General features: G+C 46.7%; 1 protein-coding gene across 1 annotated transcript in view; it reads right to left on the reverse strand.

Annotated features, from left to right (window-relative positions):
• MROH1 (maestro heat like repeat family member 1) overlaps positions 1-22411 on the reverse strand; it is a 157184-nt gene that overhangs the window by 42905 nt on the left and 91868 nt on the right. Inside the window, exons 17-19 of the mRNA XM_074558509.1 lie at positions 9541-9719; positions 4603-4765; positions 1366-1535 (exon numbers count right to left, since the gene is read on the reverse strand). Of these exons, the coding sequence (XP_074414610.1) occupies positions 1366-1535; positions 4603-4765; positions 9541-9719 (512 nt within the window). The remainder of the gene's footprint in view (positions 1-1365; positions 1536-4602; positions 4766-9540; positions 9720-22411) is intronic.

Here is a 22411-nt window from a genome sequence, read left to right on the forward strand (position 1 = left end):
ATCCCCACTTTTCCCCACAAAATGCCCACCTATGCCCATGGAATCCCACTTTTTCCTCACTTTTTCCCACAGAATCCCCACTTTTCTCCAAGGATTGCCCACTTTTCCCCACTTTCCCTCAGGGAATTCCTGCCTTTCCCCACAGAATCCTCCACAGAATTCCCACACTTTCCCCACTTTTCCCCACAGAATCCCCACTTTTCCCGACATAATTCCCATTTTTTTTCCCACAGAATCGCCACTTTTCCCCTCAGAATTTTCTTTTTTTTCCTCATTAATTCCAATTTCCCCCATTTTTTCACACCTGCAGGGCTGCAGGCTGGCCCTGTCCCAGCCCTGCAGGGCCCGCGACAGCCGCACACCCAGGGAATCCCCACTTTTCCCCACAGAATCCCCACTTTTCCCCACACAATCCCCACTTTTCCCGACATAATTTCCATTTTTTCCCCCACTTTCGCCACAGAATCGCCACTTTTCCCCTCAGAATTCCCTTTTTTTTCCTCATTAATTCCCATTTCCCCCATTTTTTCACACCTGCAGGGCTGCAGGCCGGCCCTGTCCCAGCCCTGCAGGGCCCGCGGCAGCTGCACCCTCAGGGAATCCCCACTTTTCCCCACAGAATCCCCACTTTTCCCGACGTAATTCCCTTTTTTCCCCATTTTTCCCCATTTCCCCCATTTTTTCGCACCTGCAGGGCTGCAGGCCGGCCCTGTCCCGGCCCTGCAGGGCCCGCGGCAGCCGAACCCTCAGGGAATCCCCACTTTTCCCCACAGAATTCCCATTTTTCCCCATTTTCCCCATTCCACACCTGCAGGGCTGCAGGCCGGCCCTGTCCCGGCCCTGCAGGGCCCGCAGCTGCTGCACCTCCAGGGAATCCCCACTTTTCCACACAGAATCCCCACTTTTCCCCACAGAATTCCCATTATTTTCCCCATTTTTCCCCGTTTTTCCCTATTTTCCCCATTCCGCACCTGCAGGGCTGCAGGCCGGCCCTGTCCCGCCCTGCAGGGCCCGCGGCAGCCGCACCCTCACGGCATCCATACTTTTCCCCACAGAATTCCCATTTTTTACCCACTTTTCCCCACAGAATCCCCACTTTTCCCCACAGAATTCCCATTTTTCCCCATTCCACACCTGCAGGGCTGCAGGCCGGCCCTGTCCCGGCCCTGCAGGGCCCGCAGCTGCGGAACCTCCAGGGAATCCCCACTTTTCCACACAGAATCCCCACTTTTCCCCACACAATCCCCACTTTTCCCCACACAATCCCCACTTTTCCTGACATAATTCCCATTATTTTCCCCACTTTTCCCCACAGAATTCCCAATTTTCCCTCATTAATTCCCATGTTCCCCCACTTTTTCGCACCTGCAGGGCTGCAGGCCGGCCCTGTCCCGGCCCTGCAGGGCCCGCGGCAGCCGCACGCCCAGGGTGCAGCCGAGGCGCAGCAGCAGCGCCGGGAAGAGCTCCGGGAATTGCTCCAGCACCGCGGCCGCCGCCTCCGGCACAGCCATGAGCTCATCCAGGGCCAGCGTGGCCTGCGGGGAAAGCGGGAACCCGCGGGAGGGACGTGAGCGCCGGGAAACCTCCGGGAAAACCGGGATCCGCGTCCCGTCCCCGTGCTGGGGTTAACCCCGCATGGAGGGACCGGGGAGTGGGGGCTTCTCCCATGGATTTGGGGTTTTCTTTGGTTAAATTCCCATATATTTTGGGGTTTCTCCCATGGAACTGGGGGTTTCTCCCATGGATTTAGGATTTTTCCTGATCAAATTCCCATGGATTTGGGAGTTTCTCCAAAGGATTTGGGGTTTTCTCCAAGGATTTGGGGCTTTCTCCCATGGATTTGGGGTTTTCTCCCATGGATTTGGGGATTTTCCTGATCAAATGCCCATGGATTTGGGGTTTTCTCCCACGAATTTGGGGCTTTTATTGCGGGAATTCCCATGGATTTTGGAGTTTTCCCCGTGGATTTGGGGTTTTCTCCCATGGATTTGGGGTTTTTCCTTTTAAAATTCCCATGGATTTGGGGTTTTCTCCCATGGATTTGGAGTTTTCTCCCACGGATTTGGGGTTTTTCTTGATGGAATTCCCGCGGATTTGGGGTTTTCTCCCAAGGATTTGGGATTATTCCTGATCAAATTGCCATATATTTGGGGTTCTCTCCCAAGGATTTGGGTTTTTCTCCTATGGATTTGGGGGTTTTCCTGATGGAATTCCCGTGGATTTGGGATTTTCTCCCCTGGATTTGGGGTTTTCTCCCATGGATTTGGGGTTTTTCCTGTTAAAATTCCCATATATTTGGGGTTTGGTTCCATGGATTTGGGTTTTTTCCCATGGATTTGGGGTTTTTCCTGATCAAATTTCCGTATATTTGGGGTTTTCTCCCATGGATTTGGGGCTTTCTCCCATGGATTTGGGGCTTTTCTTGTGGGAATTCCCATGGATTTTGGAGTTTTCACCGTGGATTTCGGGTTTTTCCTGTTAAAATTCCCATGGATATGGGAGTTTCTCCCATGGAATTGGGGCTTCCCCCGTGGATTTGGGGTTTTCCTTGCGGGAATTCCCATGGATTTGGGGTTTTTCCTGTTAAAATTCCCATGGAATTGGGGTTTTCTCCCATGGATTTGGAGTTTTCTCCCACGGATTTGGGGTTTTTCTTGCGGGAATTCCAACAGATTCGGGGTTTTCTCCCGGGACTTTGGGATCTTTCCTGATCATATTCCCATATATTTGGGGTTTTCTCCCACGGATTTGGGTTTTTCTCCCATGGATTTGGGATTTTTCCTGTCGGAATTCCCATGGATTTGGAGTTTTCTCCCAGGGATTTGGGGTTTTTCTTGATGGAATTCCCACAGATTTGGGGTTTTCTCCCATGGATTTGGGGTTTTCTCCCAAGGATTTGGGGTTTTCTCCCACGGATTTGGGGTTTTCTCCCATGGATTTGGGGATTTTCCTGATCAAATTCCCATGGATTTGGGAGTTTCTCCAAGGATTTGGGGGTTTCTCCCAGGGATTTGGGGGTTTCTCCCATATATTTGGGGTTTTCTCCCACAGATTTGGGGTTTTTCCTGCCGGAATTCCCACGGATTTTGGGGTTTTTTTCCCAGGGATTTTGGGTTTTTCCTGTGGGAATTTCCACAGATTTGGGATTTTTCCTGGTAGAATTTCTGTGGATTTGGGGTTTCCCCCATGGATTTGGGGTTTTTCATGCAGGAATTCCCAGGGATTTGGGGTTTTCTCCCATGAAGAAATTTTGTGGGAATTTTTTGGGGAATTTTAGGGGACTTCCTTGGGAATTTTTTGGGGAATTTTAGGGGAATTCCTTGGGAATTTTGGGGGGAACTTTTTGGGGAATTCCTTGGGAATTTTGGGGGGGAATTTTGGGGGGATTTTTTTGGGGGAATTCCTTGGGAATTTTTTTGGGAATGTTTTGGGAATTCCTTGGGAATTTGGGGGGGAATTTTTTGGGAATTCCTTGGGAGTTTTTTGGGGGGAATTTTTTGGGGAATTCCTTGGGAATTTTGGGGGGGAATTTTTTTTTGGGAATTCCTTGGGAATTTTGGGGGGAATTTTTTGGGAAATTTGGGGGGAATTTTTGGGGAATTTTTTTGGGGAATTCCCTGGGAATTTTGGGGGAAAATTTTGGGGAATTTTTGGAAATTCCTTGGAAACTTTTTTGGGAATTTTTTGAGAATTCCTTGCGATTTTTTGGGGAATTTTTTGGGAATTCCTTGGGATTTTTGGGGTTTTTTTTGGGAATTCCTTGGAATACTTGGGGGGATTTTTTGGGAATTCCTTGGGAATTTTGGGGGGATTTTTTTGGGAATTTTGGGGGGAATTTTTGGGGATTTTTTTTGGGAATTCCTTGGGATTTTTTGGGGAATTTTGGGGGGAATATTTTGGGAATTCCTTGGGAGTTTTTTGGGGAAATTTTTGGGAATTCCTTGGGAATTTTGGGGGGAATTTTTGGGGAATTCCTTGGGAGTTTTTTGGGGAAATTTTTGGGATTTTTTGGGGGAATTTTTGGGAGATTTTTTTGGGAATTCCTTGGGATTTTTTGGGGGAATTTTGGCGAATCTTTTGGGGATTTTTTGGGAATTTTTGGAACTATTTTTGGGAGATTTTTTGGGGAATTTTAGGGTAATTTTTGGGACTATTTTTGTTTAACTCACGGCCAGGGGCGGGGTGGTGGCCAGGCGCTCGCAGCCCGCCCCGGGCAGGAGGGATTTGCTCTCCCGGTACGGAGATTTTTGGGGACTATTTTTGGGGATATTTTTGGGTAATTTTGGGTAATATTTTAGGGAATATTTCTGTTTAACTCACAGCCAGGGCCGGGGCCGTTCCCAGGCGCTCGCAGCCGCCCCCGGGCAGGAGGGATTTGCTCTCCCGGTACGGAGATTTTTGGGGAATTTTTTGGGAATTTTTGGGTAATTTTAGGGAGTATTTAGTTGACTCACAGCCAGGGCCGGGACGGTTCCCAGGCGCTCGCAGGGCCCCCCGGGCAGGAGGGATTTGCTCTCCCGGTACGGAGATTTTTGGGATTTTTGGGAGATTTTTTTTGGGAATTTTGGGTAATATTTTAGGGAATATTTCTGTTTAACTCACGGCCAGGGGCGGGACGGTTCCCAGGCGCTCGCAGCCCCCGGACAGGAGGGATTTGCTCTCCCGGTCCGGCGCCTCCCGGCTCAGCCGCTCCCGCAGCAGCTCCAGCACCTGCGGGGTCAGCGACGGCTCCGCCCCCAGCGCCCGCCAGAGGGCGCGCGTGGGGCTGCGGGGGAAACAGCGGGACATTGGGGGAAATGGGGAAAAATAGGATAATCATGGGGAAAAATGGGTAAAAATGGGAAATTTTGGGGTAAAAATGGGATAAACATGGGTAAAAATGGGAATTTTTGGGGTAAAAATGGGATAAATATGGAATAAACATGGGTAAAAATGGGATAAAAATGGGATAAACATGAGTAAAAACGGGAAATTTTGGGGTAAAAATGGGAAATTTTGGGGTAAAAATGGGAATTTTTGGGGTAAAAATGGGATAAAAATGGGAATTTCTGGGATAACAACGGGAATTTGGGGGTAAAACTGGGATAAATATGGGATAAACATGGGTAAAAATGGGAATTTTTGGGGTAAAAATGGGATAAACATGAAAAATTTGGGGGTAAAAATGGGATAAACATGGGAAATTTTGGGGTAAAAATGGATAAAAATGGGATAAACATGGGCAAAAAAGGGATAAAAATGGAAATTTCTGGGATAACAACGGGAATTTTGGGGTAAAAATGGGATAAACATGGCATAAACATGGGTAAAAATGGGAATTTTTGGGGTAAAAATGGGATAAACATGGGATAAACATGGGTAAAAATGGGGAATTTGGGGGTAAAAATGGATAAACATGGGAAATTTTGGGGTGAAAATGGGATAAAAATGGGAAATTTGGGGGTAAAAATGGGATAAACATGGGTAAAAATGGAATAAAAATGGGAATTTCTGGGATAACAATGGGAATTTTGGGGGTAAAAATGGGATAAACATGGGAATTTGGGGGAATTTGGGATTTGTGATTTGGGGCTGGATTTGGGATTGGGGTTGGAATGTTGGGATTGAAGCTGGACTTGGGATTGGGGCTGGATCTGGGATTTGGGAATTAGGGCTGGGTTTGGGATTTGGGGCTGGATTTTGGATTTGGGGCTGGATTTGGGATTTGGGCCGGATTTGGGGCTGGATTTGGGACTGGGGTTGGATTTGGGGCCGGATTTGGGATTTGGATTTGTATTTGGGATTTGGGATTTGGATCTGTATTTGGGATTTGGGGCTGGATTTGGGATTGGGGCTGCATTTTGGATTTGGGATTTGGGGCTGGATTTGGGATCCGGGCAGGGCTGGATTTGGGGTTGAGTCTGTATTTGAGACTGGAGCTGGGTATGTGATTGGGGCTGGGATATAGGGCTGGGATTGGGGCTGGATTTGGGATTGGGGCTGGATTTGGGACTGGAATGTTGGAATTTGTGACTGGATTTGAGATAGGACTGGATTTTGGGATTTGAGCTGGATTTAGGGCTGGATTTAGGATGGGGACAGGATTTAGGGCCATATCCATGCCCAGCTCCCTGTTTGGGATCAGGGCTGGATTTGGGACTGGATTTGGGATTTGGGATCAGGGCTGTATTTGGGATTGGATATTGGATTTGGGATCTGGTCTGGATGTGGGATTGGGGAATGGATTTGGGATCAGGGCTGGATTTGGGATTGGATATTGGATTTGGGATCGGGGTTAGATTTGGGATTGGATATTGGATTTGGGATTGGATTTTGGATTTGGGATCGGGGCTGGATTTGGGATTGGATATTGGATTTGGGATCTGGGATGGATTTGGGATTGGATATTGGATTTGGGATTGGGGATAGATTTGGGATTGGATATTGGATTTGGGATCGGGGATAGATTTGGGATTGGATATTGGATTTGGGATTGGATATTGGATTTGGGATTGGATATTGGATTTGGGATCGGGGATGGATTTGGGATTGGATATTGGATTTGGGATTGGATATTGGATTTGGGGTCTGGTCTGGATTTGGGATTGGATATTGGATTTGGGGTCTGGTCTGGATTTGGGATTGGATATTGGATTTGGGATTGGATATTGGATTTGGGATCGGGGATGGATTTGGGATTGGATATTGGATTTGGGACCAGGGCTGGATTTGGGATTGGATATTGGATTTGGGATTGGATATTGGATTTGGGATCAGGGATAGATTTGGGATTGGATACTGGATTTGGGATCGGGGCTGGATTTGGGATTGGATATTGGATTTGGGATTGGGGATGGATTTGGGATCGGGGATAGATTTGGGATTGGATATTGGATTTGGGATCAGGGATAGATTTGGGATTGGATATTGGATTTGGGATTGGATATTGGATTTGGGATTGGATATTGGATTTGGGATTGGATATTGGATTTGGGAATGGGGATGGATTTGGGATTGGATATTGGATTTGGGATCGGGGATGGATTTGGGATTGGATATTGGATTTGGGAATGGGGATGGATTTGGGATTGGATATTGGATTTGGGATCGGGGTTAGATTTGGGATTGGATATTGGATTTGGGATTGGATATTGGATTTGGGATCGGGGATGGATTTGGGATTGGATATTGGATTTGGGATTGGATATTGGATTTGGGATCAGGGATAGATTTGGGATTGGATATTGGATTTGGGATTGGATATTGGATTTGGGATTGGATATTGGATTTGGGATTGGGGATGGATTTGGGATTGGATATTGGATTTGGGATTGGATATTGGATTTGGGATCGGATATTGGATTTGGGATTGGATATTGGATTTGGGATCAGGGATAGATTTGGGATTGGATACTGGATTTGGGATTGGATATTGGATTTGGGATTGGATATTGGATTTGGGATCGGGGATAGATTTGGGATTGGATATTGGATTTGGGATCGGGGATGGATTTGGGATTGGATATTGGATTTGGGATCTGGGATGGATTTGGGATTGGATATTGGATTTGGGATCAGGGATAGATTTGGGATTGGATATTGGATTTGGGATCGGGGATGGATTTGGGATTGGATATTGGATTTGGGATTGGATATTGGATTTGGGATTGGATATTGGATTTGGGATCGGGGGTGGATTTGGGATTGGATATTGGATTTGGGATTGGATATTGGATTTGGGATTGGATATTGGATTTGGCATCGGGGATGGATTTGGGATTGGATATTGGATTTGGGATTGATATTGGATTTGGGGCAGGGATTTGGGATTGGATATTGGATTTGGGAATGGGGATAGATTTGGGATCGGGGCTGGATTTGGGATTGGGGATGGATTTGGGATTGGATATTGAATTTGGGATCGGGGATGGATTTGGGACTGGGGATGGATTTGGGATTGGATATTGGATTTGGGATTGGATATTGAATTTGGGATCGGGGATGGATTTGGGACTGGGGATGGATTTGGGATTGGATATTGGATTTGGGGTCGGGGATAGATTTGGGATTGGATATTGGATTTGGGATCGGGGCTGGATTTGGGATTGGATATTGGATTTGGGATTGGATATTGGATTTGGGATCGGGGCTGGATTTGGGATTGGATATTGGATTTGGGATCGGGGATAGATTTGGGATCGGGGCTGGATTTGGGATTGGGGTTAGATTTGGGATTGGATATTGGATTTGGGATTGGATATTGGATTTGGGATTGGATATTGGATTTGGGATCGGGGCTGGATTTGGGATTGGATATTGGATTTGGGATCGGGGATGGATTTGGGATTGGATATTGGATTTGGGATTGGATATTGGATTTGGGATTGGATATTGGATTTGGGATTGGATATTGGATTTGGGATCTGGTCTGGATTTGGGATTGGATATTGGATTTGGGATCGGGGATGGATTTGGGATTGGATATTGGATTTGGGATTGGGGAATGGATTTGGGATCGGGGATGGATTTGGGATTGGGGAATGGATTTGGGATCGGGGCTGGATTTGGGATTGGATATTGGATTTGGGATTGGGGATGGATTTGGGATTGGATATTGGATTTGGGATCCGGGATGGATTTGGGATTGGATATTGGATTTGGGATTGGGGATGGATTTGGGATTGGATATTGGATTTGGGATTGGATATTGGATTTGGGATCCGGGATGGATTTGGGATTGGATATTGGATTTGGGATTGGATATTGGATTTGGGATTGGATATTGGATTTGGGATTGGGGATAGATTTGGGATTGGATATTGGATTTGGGATTGGATATTAGATTTGGGATTGGATATTGGATTTGGGATTGGATATTGGATTTGGGATTGGATATTGGATTTGGGATCGGGGATGGATTTGGGTTTGAATATTGGATTTGGGATCGGGGTTAGATTTGGGATTGGATATTGGATTTGGGATCGGGGTTAGATTTGGGATTATTGGATTTGGGATTGGGGTTAGATTTGGGATTGGATATTGGATTTGGGATCGGGGATAGATTTGGGATTGGATATTGGATTTGGGATTGGATATTGGATTTGGGATTGGATATTGGATTTGGGATCGGGGATAGATTTGGGATTGGATATTGGATTTGGGATTGGATATTGGATTTGGGATTGGGGATGGATTTGGGATTGGATATTGGATTTGGGATCGGGGATGGATTTGGGATTGGATATTGGATTTGGGATCTGGTCTGGATTTGGGATTGGATATTGGATTTGGGATCGGGGATGGATTTGGGATTGGATATTGGATTTGGGATTGGGGATGGATTTGGGATTGGATATTGGATTTGGGATCAGGGATGGCTTTGGGATCAGGTCTGGATTTGGGATTGGATATTGGATTTGGGATCGGGGCTGGCTTTGGGATTGCATATTGGATTTGGGATTTGGGATTTGGGATTTGGGATTTGGGACCAGGTCTGCATTTGGGATTTGGGATTTGGGATGTGGGATTTGGGAACGAGGACCCCCCATCCCATTCCCGTACCCGTCGAAGGGCAGGGGGCTCCCCAGCAGGGTCCCCACCACGCTCTGCGGGTGCTGCAGCGCCAGGAGCAGCACCCAGCCCTGCGCCGCCCGCTGCAGCTGCAGCTGCACATCCTGGTCATCCCCATCCTGCTGCAGGAATTGCAAGCGCGCATGCAGCGCTGCCAGCAGCTCCGGGATCTGCAGGAAAAACGGGAATGATGAAATGGGAACCCCCAGCCCTGCGCCGCCCGCTGCAGCTGCAGCTGCACCTCCTGCTTCTCCTCATCCTGCTGCAGGATTTGCAACCGTGCATGCAGGGCTGCCAGCAGCTCCGGGACCTGCAGGAAAAACGGGAATGATGAAATGGGAAAAGTGGGAAAATTGGGAACACCGAGCCCTGCGCCGCCCGCTGCAGCTGCAGCTGCACCTCCTGATCCTCCTCATCCTGCTGCAGGAATTGCAGCCGTGCATGCAGGGCTGCCAGCAGCTCCGGGACCTGCGGGAAAAACGGGAATGATGAAATGGGAAAAGTGGGAAAATTGGGAACACCGAGCCCTGCGCCGCCCGCTGCAGCTGCAGCTGCACCTCCTGATCCTCCTCATCCTGCTGCAGGAATTGCAACCGCGCATGCAGGGCTGCCAGCAGCTCTGGGACCTGTGGGAAATGGGAATGAAAGGTGGGAAAGGATGGAAATGGGGAACACCAAAAACTGCAGGAAAAATGGGAATGAGGAGATGGAAAAGGATGGAAAATGGGAATGAGGAGATGGGAAAGGAGGGAAAATGGGAATGAGGAGATGGAAAATGGGAATGAGAAGATGGAAAAGGAGGAAAATGGGAATGAGGAGATGGGAAAGGTGGAAAATGGGAATGAGGAGATGGGAAATGGGAATGAGGAGATGGAAAAGGTGGGAAATGGGAATGAGGAACTGGGAAAAGTGGGAAAATTGGGAACACCGAGCTCTGCACCGCCCGCTGCAGCTGCAGCTGCACCTCCTGATCATCCTCATCCTGCTGCTGCTGCAGGAAATGCAGCTGTGCATGCAGGGCTGCCAGCAGCTCCGGGACCTGCGGGAAAAACAGGAATGATGAAATGGGAAAAGTGGGAAAATTGGGAACACCCAGCTCTGCGCCGCCCGCTGCAGCTGCAGCTGCACCTCCTGATCCTCCTCATCCTGCTGCAGGAATTGCAGCCGTGCATGCAGGGCCACCAGCAGCTCCGGGACCTGCAGGAAATGGGAATGAGGAGATGGGAAAGGAGAAAAATGGGAATGAGGAGATGAGAAATGGGAATGAGAAGATGGAAAATGGGAATGAGGAGATGGAAAAGGAGGGAAAATGGGAATGAGGAGATGGGAGAGGAGGGAAATGGGAATGAGGAGATGGGAAATGGGAATGAGGAGATGGGAAAGGAGAAAAATGGGAATGAGGAGATGGGAAATGGGAATGAGGAACTGGGAAAGGTGGGAAATGGGAATGAGGAGATGGGAAGTAGGAATGAGGAGATGGGAAAGGAGGGAAATGGGAATGAGGAGATGGGAGAGGAGGGAAAATGGGAGTGAGAAGATGGAAAATGCGAATGAGAAGATGGAAAAGGAGGAAAATGGGAATGAGGAGATGGGAAAGGTGGGAAATGGGAATGAGGAGCTGGGAAAAGTGGAAAATTGGGAACACTGAGCTCTGCGCCGCCCGCTGCAGCTGCAGCTGCACCTCATCCTGCTGCTACTGCAGGAAATGCAGCTGCGCATGCAGCGCCGCCAGCAGCTCTGGGACCTGCGAGAAATGGGAATGAAAGGTGGGAAAGGGTGGAAAATGGGAACACCAAAACCTGCAGGAAAAATGGGAATGAGAAGATGGAAAAGGTGGGAAAATGGGAATGAGGAGCTGGGAAAGGAGGGAAATGGGAATGAGGAGATGGAAAAGGTGGGAAAATGGGAATGAGGAACTGGGAAAGGTGGGAAATGGGAGTGAGGAGATGGGAAAGGAGGGAAAATGGGAATGAGGAACTGGGAAAGGTGGGAAATGGGAGTGAGGAGATGGAAAAGGAGGGAAATGGGAATGAGGAGATGGAAAATGGGAATGAGGAGATGGGAAAGGTGGGAAATGGGAATGAGGAGATGGGAAAGGAGGGAAATGGGAATGAGGAGATGGGAAAGGAGGGAAATGGGAATGAGGAGATGGGAAAGGAGGGAAATGGGAGTGAGGAGATGGGAAAGGAGGGAAATGGGAATGAGGAGATGGAAAATGGGAACGAGGAGATGGAAAAGGAGGGAAAATGGGAATGAGGAGATGGGAAAGGTGGGAAATGGGAATGAGGAGCTGGGAAAAGTGGAAAATTGGGAACACTGAGCTCTGCGCCGCCCGCTGCAGCTGCAGCTGCACCTCATCCTGCTGCTACTGCAGGAAATGCAGCTGCGCATGCAGCGCCGCCAGCAGCTCTGGGACCTGCGAGAAATGGGAATGAAAGGTGGGAAAGGGTGGAAAATGGGAACACCAAAACCTGCAGGAAAAATGGGAATGAGAAGATGGAAAAGGTGGGAAAATGGGAATGAGGAGCTGGGAAAGGAGGGAAATGGGAATGAGGAGATGGAAAAGGTGGGAAAATGGGAATGAGGAACTGGGAAAGGTGGGAAATGGGAGTGAGGAGATGGGAAAGGAGGGAAAATGGGAATGAGGAACTGGGAAAGGTGGGAAATGGGAGTGAGGAGATGGAAAAGGAGGGAAATGGGAATGAGGAGATGGAAAATGGGAATGAGGAGATGGGAAAGGTGGGAAATGGGAATGAGGAGATGGGAAAGGAGGGAAATGGGAATGAGGAGATGGGAAAGGAGGGAAATGGGAATGAGGAGATGGGAAAGGAGGGAAATGGGAGTGAGGAGATGGGAAAGGAGGGAAATGGGAATGAGGAGATGGGAAAGGAGGGAAATGGGAGTGAGGAGATGGGAAAATGGGAATGAGGAGATGGGAAATGGGAATGAGGAGATGGAAAAGGAGGAAAATGGGAATGAGGAGATGGGAAAATGGGAATGAGGAACTGGGAAAGGAGAGAAATGGGAAAGAGGAGATGGGAAAGGAGGGAAAATGGGAGTGAGAAGATGGAAAATGCGAATGAGAAGATGGAAAAGGAGGAAAATGGGAATGAGGAGCTGGGAAAGGAGGGAAATGGGAATGAGGAGATGGAAAAGGTAGGAAAATGGGAATGAGGAGATGGAAAAGGTAGGAAATGGGAATGAGGAGCTGGGAAAGGAGGGAAATGGGAATGAGAAGATGGGAAAGGAGGGAAATGGGGAACACCAAAACCTGCAGGAAAAATGGGAATGAGGAGCTGGGAAAGGAGGGAAATGGGAATGAGGAGATGGAAAATGGGAACGAGGAGATGGAAAAGGAGGGAAAATGGGAATGAGGAGATGGGAAAGGAGGGAAAATGGGAATGAGGAGCTGGGAATAGTGGGAAAATTTGGAACACCGAGCTCTGCGCCGCCCGCTGCAGCTGCAGCTGCACCTCCTGATCATCCTGCTGCTGCTGCAGGAATTGCAGCCGTGCATGCAGGGCTGCCAGCAGCTCCGGGACCTGCAGGAAATGGGAATGAAAGGTGGGAAAGGGTGGAAAATGGGAACACCAAAACCTGCAGGAAAAATGGGAATGAGGAGATGGAAAAGGTGGGAAATGGGAATGAGAGGATGGAAAATGGGAATGAGGAGATGGGAAAGGAGAGAAATGGGAATGAGAAGATGGAAAATGGGAATGAGAAAATGGAAAATGGGAATGAGGAGATGGGAAAGGAGGGAAATGGGAATGAGGAGATGGGAAATGGGAATGAGGAGATGGGAAAGGAGGGAAATGGGAATGAGGAGATGGGAAAGGAGAGAAATGGGAATGAGAAGATGGGAAATGGGAATGAGGAGATGGGAAAGGAGGGAAATGGGAATGAGCAGATGGGAAAGGAGGGAAATGGGAATGAGAATATGGAAAAGGAAGGAAATGGGAATGAGGAGATGGGAAAGGAGGGAAATGGGAAAGAGGAGATGGGAAATGGGAATGAGGAGATGGAAAAAAGTGGGAAAATGGGAATGAGGAACTGGGAAAGGTGGGAAATGGGAATGAGGAGATGGGAAATGGGAATGAGGAGATGGGAAAGGAGGGAAAATGGGAATGAGGAGATGGAAAATGGGAATGAGGAGATGGAAAATGGGAATGAGGAGATGGGAGAGGTGGAAAATGGGAATGACGAGATGGGAAGTAGGAATGAGGAGATGGAAAAGGAGGAAAATGGGAATGAGGAACTGGGAAAGGTGGGAAAATGGGAATGAGGAGATGGAAAAGGAGGGAAAATGGGAATGAGGAGATGGGAAAGGAGGGAAATGGGAATGAGGAGATGGAAAATGGGAATGAGAAGATGGAAAAGGAGGGAAAATGGGAATGAGGAGCTGGGAAAGAAGGGAAAATGGGAATGAGGAGCTAGGAAAGGAGGGAAATGGGTATGAGGAAATGGGAAAGGACGGAAATGGGAATGAGGAGATGGAAAATGGGAATGAGGAGATGGGAAAGGAGGGAAATGGGGAACACCAAAACCTGCAGGAAAAATGGGAATGAGGAGATGGAAAAGAAGGGAAAATGGGAATGAGGAGATGGGAAAAGTGGGAGAATTTGGAACACCCAGCTCTGCGCTGCCCGCTGCAGCTGCAGCTGCACGTCCTGGTCCTGCTCATCCTGCTGCAGGAATTGCAACCGCGCATGCAGGGCTGCCAGCAGCTCCGGGACCTGCGGGAAAAACGGGAATGAAAGGGGGGAAATGGGAACCCCCAGCCCTGCACCGCTCGCTGCAGCTGCAGCTGCACCTCCTGATCCTCCTCATCCTGCTGCAGGAATTGCAACCGCGCATGCAGCACTGCCAGCAGCTCCGGGACCTGCGGGGAAATGGGAATGATGAAATGGGAAAATTGGGAAAATTGGGAACAGCGAGCTCTGCGCTCGCTGCAGCTGCAGCTGCACATCCTGATCGTCCTCATCCTGCTGCAGGATTTGCAGCCGTGCATGCAGTGCTGCCAGCAGCTCCGGGACCTGCGGGAAAAACGGGAATGAAAGGGGGGAAATGGGAACACCCAGCTCTGCGCCGCCCGCTGCAGCTGCAGCTGCACATCCTGGTCATCCTCATCCTGCTGCAGGATTTGCAACCGTGCATGCAGGGCTGCCAGCAGCAACGGGACCTGCGGGAAAAACGGGAATGAGGAGATGGGAAAGGAGGGAAATGGGAATGAGGAGATGGGAAAGGAGGGAAATGGGGAACACCAAAACCTGCAGGAAAAATGGGAATGAGGGACTGGGAAAGGTGGAAAATGGGAATGAGGAGCTGGGAAAGGAGGGAAATGGGAATGAGGAGATGGAAAATGGGAATGAGGAACTGGGAAAGGAGGGAAAACGGGAATGAGGAGATGGGAAATGGGAATGAGAAGATGGAAAAGGAGGGAAAATGGGAATGAGGAGATGGAAAAGGTGGGAAATGGGAATGAGGAGCTGGGAAAGGTGGGAAAATGGGAATGAGGAGATGGGAAATGGGAATGAGGAGATGGGAAATGGGAATGAGGAGATGGAAAAGGAGGGAAATGGGAATGAGGAGATGGAAAAGGAGGGAAAATGGGAACACCAAAACCTGCAGGAAAAATGGGAACGAGGAGCTGGGAAAGGAGGGAAAATGGGATGGGATCATCCTGGATGGGTTTGGGGTGGGAGCCTTTGGATTATTGTGGTTGGGATCCTTGGGATCGTCCCAGTTGAAATCCTTGGGATCATCCCCAATGGGTTTGGGGTGGGACCCTTGGGATCAGCCTGGATGGGATCATTGGGATCATCCTAGGTGGGATCCTTGGGATCAACCTGGATGGGATCGTTGGGATCAGCCCCAATGGCTTTGGGGTGGGATCCTTAGGATAATCCCACATGGGATTGTTGGGATGGGACCCTTGGGATCATCCCACATGGGATCCTTGGGATCAGTCCCAATGGGTTTGTGGTGGGATCCTTGGGATCATCCTGGATGGGATCCTGAGGATCATCCCAGATGGGATCCTTGGGATCGTCCCAGATGGAATCCTTGGGATCGTCCCGGATGGGAGCCTTGGGATCATCCTGGGTGGGATCCTTGAGATCGTCCCAGATGGGATCGTTGGGATGGAATCACTGCGATAATTCCAGGTGAGTTTGGGGTGAGAGTCTTGGGATCATCCCGGATGGGATCCTTGGGATTGTCCTGGATGGGATCCTTGGGATCATCCCAGATGGATTGGGGGTGGGATCCTTGGGATAATCACAGCTGAGTTTGGGACGGGATCCTTGGGATCATCCTGGATGGTATCGTTGGGATCATCCCCGATGGGTTTGGGGTGGGATCCTTGGGATCATCCAGGATGGGATCCTTGGGATCATCCCCAATGGGATCCTTGGGATCATCTCACATGGGCTTGGGGTGGGATCCTTGGGATCATCTCAGATGGGATCCTTGGGGTCATCTCACATGGGATCCTTGGGATGAAATCACTGCGATAATTCCAGGTGAGTTTTGGGTGAGAGCCTTGGGATCATCCTGGATGGGATCCTGGGGATCGTCCCAGGTGGGTTTGGGGTGGGATCCTTGGAATAATCACAGCTGGGTTTGGGATGGGATCCTTGGGATCATCCCCAATGACATCCTTGGGATTATCTCAGGTGGGAGCCTTGGTACCATCCCAGATGGGATCCTTGGGATCATCCCCGATGGATTGGGGGTGGGATCCTTCGGTAATCCTGGGTGGGATCCTTGGGATCATCCCAGGTGGGTTTGGGGTGGGTTCCTTGGGATCATCCAGGATGGGATCCTTGGGATCATCCCCAATGGGATCCTTGGGATGGAATCACTGCGATAATTCCAGGTGAGTTTGGGGTGAGAGCCTTGGGATCATCCTGGATGGGTTTGGGGTGGGATCCTTGGGATCATCCTGGATGGGATCCTTGGGATCATCCTGGATGGGATCCTTGGGATCATCCTGGATGGGACCCTTGGGATGGGATCACTGCGATAATTCCAGGTGAGTTTGGGGTGGGATCCTTGGGATCATCCCTGATGGGTTTGGGATGGGATCCTTGGGATCGTCCCAGGTGGGTTTGGGGTGGGATCCTTGGGATCATCCCAGATGGGATCCTTGGGATCAGCACCAATGGGTTTGGGGTGGGATCCTTGGGATCATCCTGGATGGGATCCTTGGGATCATCCCGGATGGGTTTGGGGTGGGATCCTTGGGATCATCCCAGGTGGGTTTGGGATGGGATCCTTGGGATAATTGGGAACGAATTTTGCGAATTTGAGGAATTTTTGGGACTGAATTTCGGGAACTTTTTGGGACTGAATTTTGGGAAATTTTGGGAATGAATTTCTGGAATTTTGGGAATGAATTTTGGAACTTTAGGAATTCATTTTGGGAATTTTGAGATTGAATTTCGTGAATTTGGGGAATTTTTGGGAATGAATTTCCTGAATTCTGGGAATCAACTTTGGGATTTATTTGGGGAATTTGGGGATGGAATTTTTGGGAGTAAATTTTGGGAATTCTGGGAATTTTTTGGGATGGAATTTTGGGAATTTTGGGAATTTTGGGATTTCAGACCTTTTCCTGCAGGATGGCTCCGCACTCCCGGATGAGGAATTTAGGGAATTTTGGGAATTCATTTTGGGATTTATTTTTGGATTTATTTTGGAAATTCCGGGACTGAATTTTGGGAATTTTTTGGGAATTAAATTTGGGAATTCTGGGGATCAATTTTGAGATTTACTTGGGGAATTTTGGGTGTGAATTTCAGGAATTCTGGGAATTTTGAGACTGAATTTCATGAATTTGGGGAATTCTTGGAAGCAATTTTGGGATTTAGTTGGGGGAACTTTGAGACTGAATTTTGGGAATTTTTGGGATTCAATTTCAGGAATTTTTAGGACTGAATTTTTGGGAATTGTGGGATGGAATTTTTTGGATTTTTTTTGGAATTTTGGGGCAGGAATTTTTAATGGAAGGGTGACCTTTTCCTGCAGGATGGCTCCGCGCTCCCGGATCAGGAAATTTGGGAATTTCAGGACTGAATTTTGGGAATTCTGGGAATTTTTTGGGACTGAATTTTGGGCATTTTGGGGCAGGAATTTTTGGGATTTCGGACCTTTTCCTGCAGGATGGCTCCGCGCTCCCGGATGAGGAAATTTGGGAATTTCGGGAAACTTTGGGACTGAATTTTGGGAATTTTTTGGGACTGAATTTTGGGAATTTTGGGGCAGGAATTTTTGGGCTTTCAGACCTTTTCCTGCAGGATGGCTCCGCGCTCCCGGATGAGAGTGCGAATTTTGGGAATTCATGTCAGGAATTTTGGGAATTCATTTTGGGATGTATTTTGGGATTTATTTTGGGAATTCCGGGACTGAATTTTGGGAATTTTTTGGGAATTAAATTTGGGAATTCTGGGAATCAATTTTGAGATTTACTTGGGGAATTTTGGGTGTGAATTTCAGGAATTTTGAGACTGAGTTTCATGAATTTGGGAATTCTGGGAAGCAATTTTGGGATTTATTTGGGGGAACTTTGAGACTGAATTTTGGGAATTTTTGGGATTCAATTTCAGGAATTTTTAGGACTGAATTTTTGGGAATTGTGGGATGGAATTTTTTTGAATTTTGGTGTAAATTTTGGGAATTTCTGGGACTGAATTTTGGGCATTTTGGGGCAGGAATTTTTGGGATTTCGGACCTTTTCTTGCAGGATGGCTCCGCGCTCCCGGATGAGGAATTTGGGGAATTTTGGGAATTCATGTCAGGAATTTTGGGAATTAATTTTGGGATGTATTTTGGGATTTATTTTGGGAATTCCGGGACTGAATTTTGGGAATTTTTTGGGAATTAAATTTGGGAATTCTGGGGATCAATTTTGAGATTTACTTGGGAATTTTGGGTGTGAATTTCAGGAATTTTGAGACTGAATTTCATGAATTTGGGGAATTCTTGGAAGCAATTTGGGGATTTATTTGGGGGAACTTTGAGACTGAATTTTGGGAATTTTTGGGATTCAATTTCAGGAATTTTTAGGACTGAATTTTTGGGAATTGTGGGATGGAATTTTTTGGAATTTTGGAGTAAATGTTGGGAATTTCTGGGACTGAATTTTGGGAATTTTGAGATTGATTTTGGGGAATTTGGGGAATTTTTGGGAATGAATTTTGTGAATTCTGGGAATCAACTTTGGGATTTATTTGGGGAATTTGGGGATGGAATTTCAGGAACTTTGGGATGGAGTTTTTGGGAGTAAATTTTGGGAATTTCTGGGACTGAATTTTGGGAATTTTGGGGCAGGAATTTTTGGGAATGGTGCCCTTTTCCTGCAGGATGGCTCCGCACTCCCAGATGAGGAATTTGGGGAATTTTGGGAATTCATGTCAGGAATTTTGGGAATTCATTTTGGGATGTATTTTGGGATGTAATTTGGGATTTCTTTTGGGAATCCCGGGACTGAATTTTTGGAATTTTTGGGAATTACATTTGGGAATTCTGGGGATTAATTTTGTGATTTACTAGGGGAATTTTGGGTGTGAATTTCAGGAATTTTGAGACTGAGTTTCATGAATTTGGGGTATTCTTGGAAGCAATTTTGGGATTTATTTGGGGGAACTTTGAGACTGAATTTTGGGAATTTTTGGGATTCAATTTCAGGAATTTTTAGGACGGAATTTTTGGGAATTGTGGGATGGAATTTTTTGGAAATTTGGGAGTAAATTTTGGGAATTTTGGGATTTCCGACCTTTTCCTGCAGGATCCCTCCCCTTTCCTGGAGCAGGAATTCTGTGAAATTTGGGAATTAATTTTCAGACTTAAATTGGGGAATTTTTGGGCCTTAAATTTGGGAATTTTTGGGAATTATTTTTGGGACTTAATTTTGGGAATTTTGGGAATTTTGAGATTGATTTTCCTGAATTTGGGGAATTTTTGGGAATGAATTTCGTGAATTCTGGGAATCAACTTTGGGATTTATTTGGGGAATTTGGGGATGGAATTTTTGGGAGTAAATTTTGGGAATTCTGGGAATTTTTTGGGACGGAATTTTGGGAATTTTGGGATTTCAGACCTTTTCCTGCAGGATGGCTCCCCGCTCCCGGATGAGGAATTTTGGGGATTCATTTCAGGAATTTTGGGAATTCATTTTGGGATGTATTTTGGGATTTATTTTGGGAATTCCAGGACTGAATTTTGGGAATTTTTGGGAAATAAATTTGGGAATTCTGGGGATCAATTTTGAGATTTACTTGGGGAATTCTGGGTGTGAATTTCAGGAATTTTGGGAATTTTGGAATGGAATTTTTTGGAAATTTGGGACTGAATTTTGGGAATTTCTGGGAATTTTTTGGGACTGAATTTTGGGCATTTTGGGGCAGGAATTTTTGGGATTTCCGACCTTTTCCTGCAGGATGGCCCCGCACTCCCGGATGAGGAATTTTGGGAATTCATGTCAGGAATTTTGGGAATTAATTTTGGGATTTATTTTGGGATTTATTTTGGGAATTCCGGGACTGAATTTTGGGAATTTTTTGGGAATTAAATTTGGGAATTCTGGGGATCAATTTTGAGATTTACTTGGGGAATTTTGGGTGTGAATTTCAGGAATTTTGGGACGGAATTTTGGGAGTTTTGGAATGGAATTTCTTTGGAAATTTGGGACGGAATTTTGGGAATTTTGGGGCTGGAATTTTTGGGATTTCAGACCTTTTCCTGCAGGATGGCTCCGCGCTCCCGGATGAGGAAATTTGGGAATTTCAGGAAACTTTGGGACTGAATTTTGGTAATTTTTTGGGACTGAATTTTGGGAATTTCTGGGAATTTTTTGGGACGGAATTTTGGGCATTTTGGGGCAGGAATTTTTGGTATTTCAGACCTTTTCCTGCAGGATGGCCCCGCGCTCCCGGATGAGGAATTTGGGGAATTTTGGGAATTAATTTTGGGATGTATTTTGGGATTTGTTTTGGGATTTATTTTGGGATTTATTTTGGGAATTCTGGGACTGAATTTTGGGAATTTTTTGGGAATTAAATTTGGGAATTCTGGGGACCAATTTTGAGATTTATTTGGGGAATTTTGGGTGTGAATTTCAGGAATTCTGGGAATTTTGAGACTGAATTTCATGAATTTGGGGAATTCTTGGAAGCAATTTTGGGATTTATTTGGGGGAACTTTGAGACTGAATTTTGGGAATTTTTGGGATTCAATTTCAGGAATTTTTAGGACTGAATTTTTGGGAATTGTGGGATGGAATTTTTTGGATTTTTTTTGGAATTTTGGGGCAGGAATTTTTAATGGAAGGGTGACCTTTTCCTGCAGGATGGCTCCGCGCTCCCGGATCAGGAAATTTGGGAATTTCAGGACTGAATTTTGGGAATTCTGGGAATTTTTTGGGACTGAATTTTGGGCATTTTGGGGCAGGAATTTTTGGGATTTTGGACCTTTTCCTGCAGGATGGCTCCGCACTCCCAGATGAGGAATTTTGGGAATTTCGGGAAACTTTGGGACTGAATTTTGGGAATTTTTTGGGACTGAATTTTGGGAATTTTGGGTAGGAATTTTTGGAATTTCAGACCTTTTCCTGCAGGATGGCTCCGCGCTCCCGGATGAGGAATTTGGGGAATTTTGGGAATTAATTTTGGGATTTATTTTGGGATGTATTTTGGGAATTCCGGGACTGAATTTTGGGAATTTTTCGGGAATTAAATTTGGGAATTCTGGGGATCAATTTTGAGATTTACTTGGGGAATTTTGGGACGGAATTTTGGGAATTTTGGAATGGAATTTTTTGGAAATTTGGGATGGAATTTTGGGAATTTTGGGGCAGGAATTTTTGGGAATTTCAGACCTTTTCCTGCAGGATGGCTCCGCGCTCCCGGATGAGGAATTTGGGGAATTTTGGGACCGAATTTCAGGAATTTTGGGGAATTTTGGGATTTCGGACCTTTTCCTGCAGGATCCCTCCCCTTTCTTGCAGCAGAAATTCTGGGAATTAATTTTGGGAATTAGCTTTGGGACTCATTTGGGGATTTTTGGGACTTAAATTTGGGAATTTTTGGGAATTATTTTTGGGACTTATTTTGGGAATTTCGGGAATTTTGAGATTGATTTTTGTGAATTTGGGGAATTTCTGGGACTGAATTTTGGGAATTTTTTGGGACTGAATTTTGGGCATTTTGGGCCATGAATTTTTGGGATTTTGGACCTTTTCCTGCAGGATGGCTCCCAGCTCCCGGATGAGGAATTTCAGGAAACTTTGGGACTGAATTTTGGGAATTTTTTGGGACAGAATTTTGGGCATTTTGGGGCCTGAATTTTTGGGAATTTCGGACCTTTTCCTGCAGGATGGCTCCGCGCTCCCGGATGAGGAATTTGGGGAATTTTGGGAATTAATTTTGGGAATTCTGGGAATTTTTTGGGACTGAATTTTGGGAATTCTGGGAATTTTTTGGGACGGAATTTTGGGCATTTTGGGGCAGGATTTTTTGGGCTTTCCGACCTTTTCCTGCAGGATGGCTCCGCGCTCCCGGATGAGGAATTTGGGGAATTCATGTCAGGAATTTTGGGAATGAATTTTGGGATGTATTTTAGGACTTATTTTGGGAATTTTTGAGAATTAAATTTGGGAATTCTGGGAATCAGTTTTGAGATTTACTTGGGGAATTTTGGGTAAGAATTTCAGGAATTTTGTGACTGAATTTCATGGATTTGGGGGATTCTGGGAAGCAATTTGGGGATTTATTTGGGGAACTTTGAGATGGAATTTTGGGAACTGCATTTCAGGAATTTTAGCACTGAATTTTTGGGAATTGTGGGATGGAATTTTTTGGATTTT

The sequence above is a fragment of the Zonotrichia albicollis genome, chromosome 1, assembly GCF_047830755.1.
Source record: "Zonotrichia albicollis isolate bZonAlb1 chromosome 1, bZonAlb1.hap1, whole genome shotgun sequence".
NCBI lineage: Eukaryota > Metazoa > Chordata > Aves > Passeriformes > Passerellidae > Zonotrichia > Zonotrichia albicollis.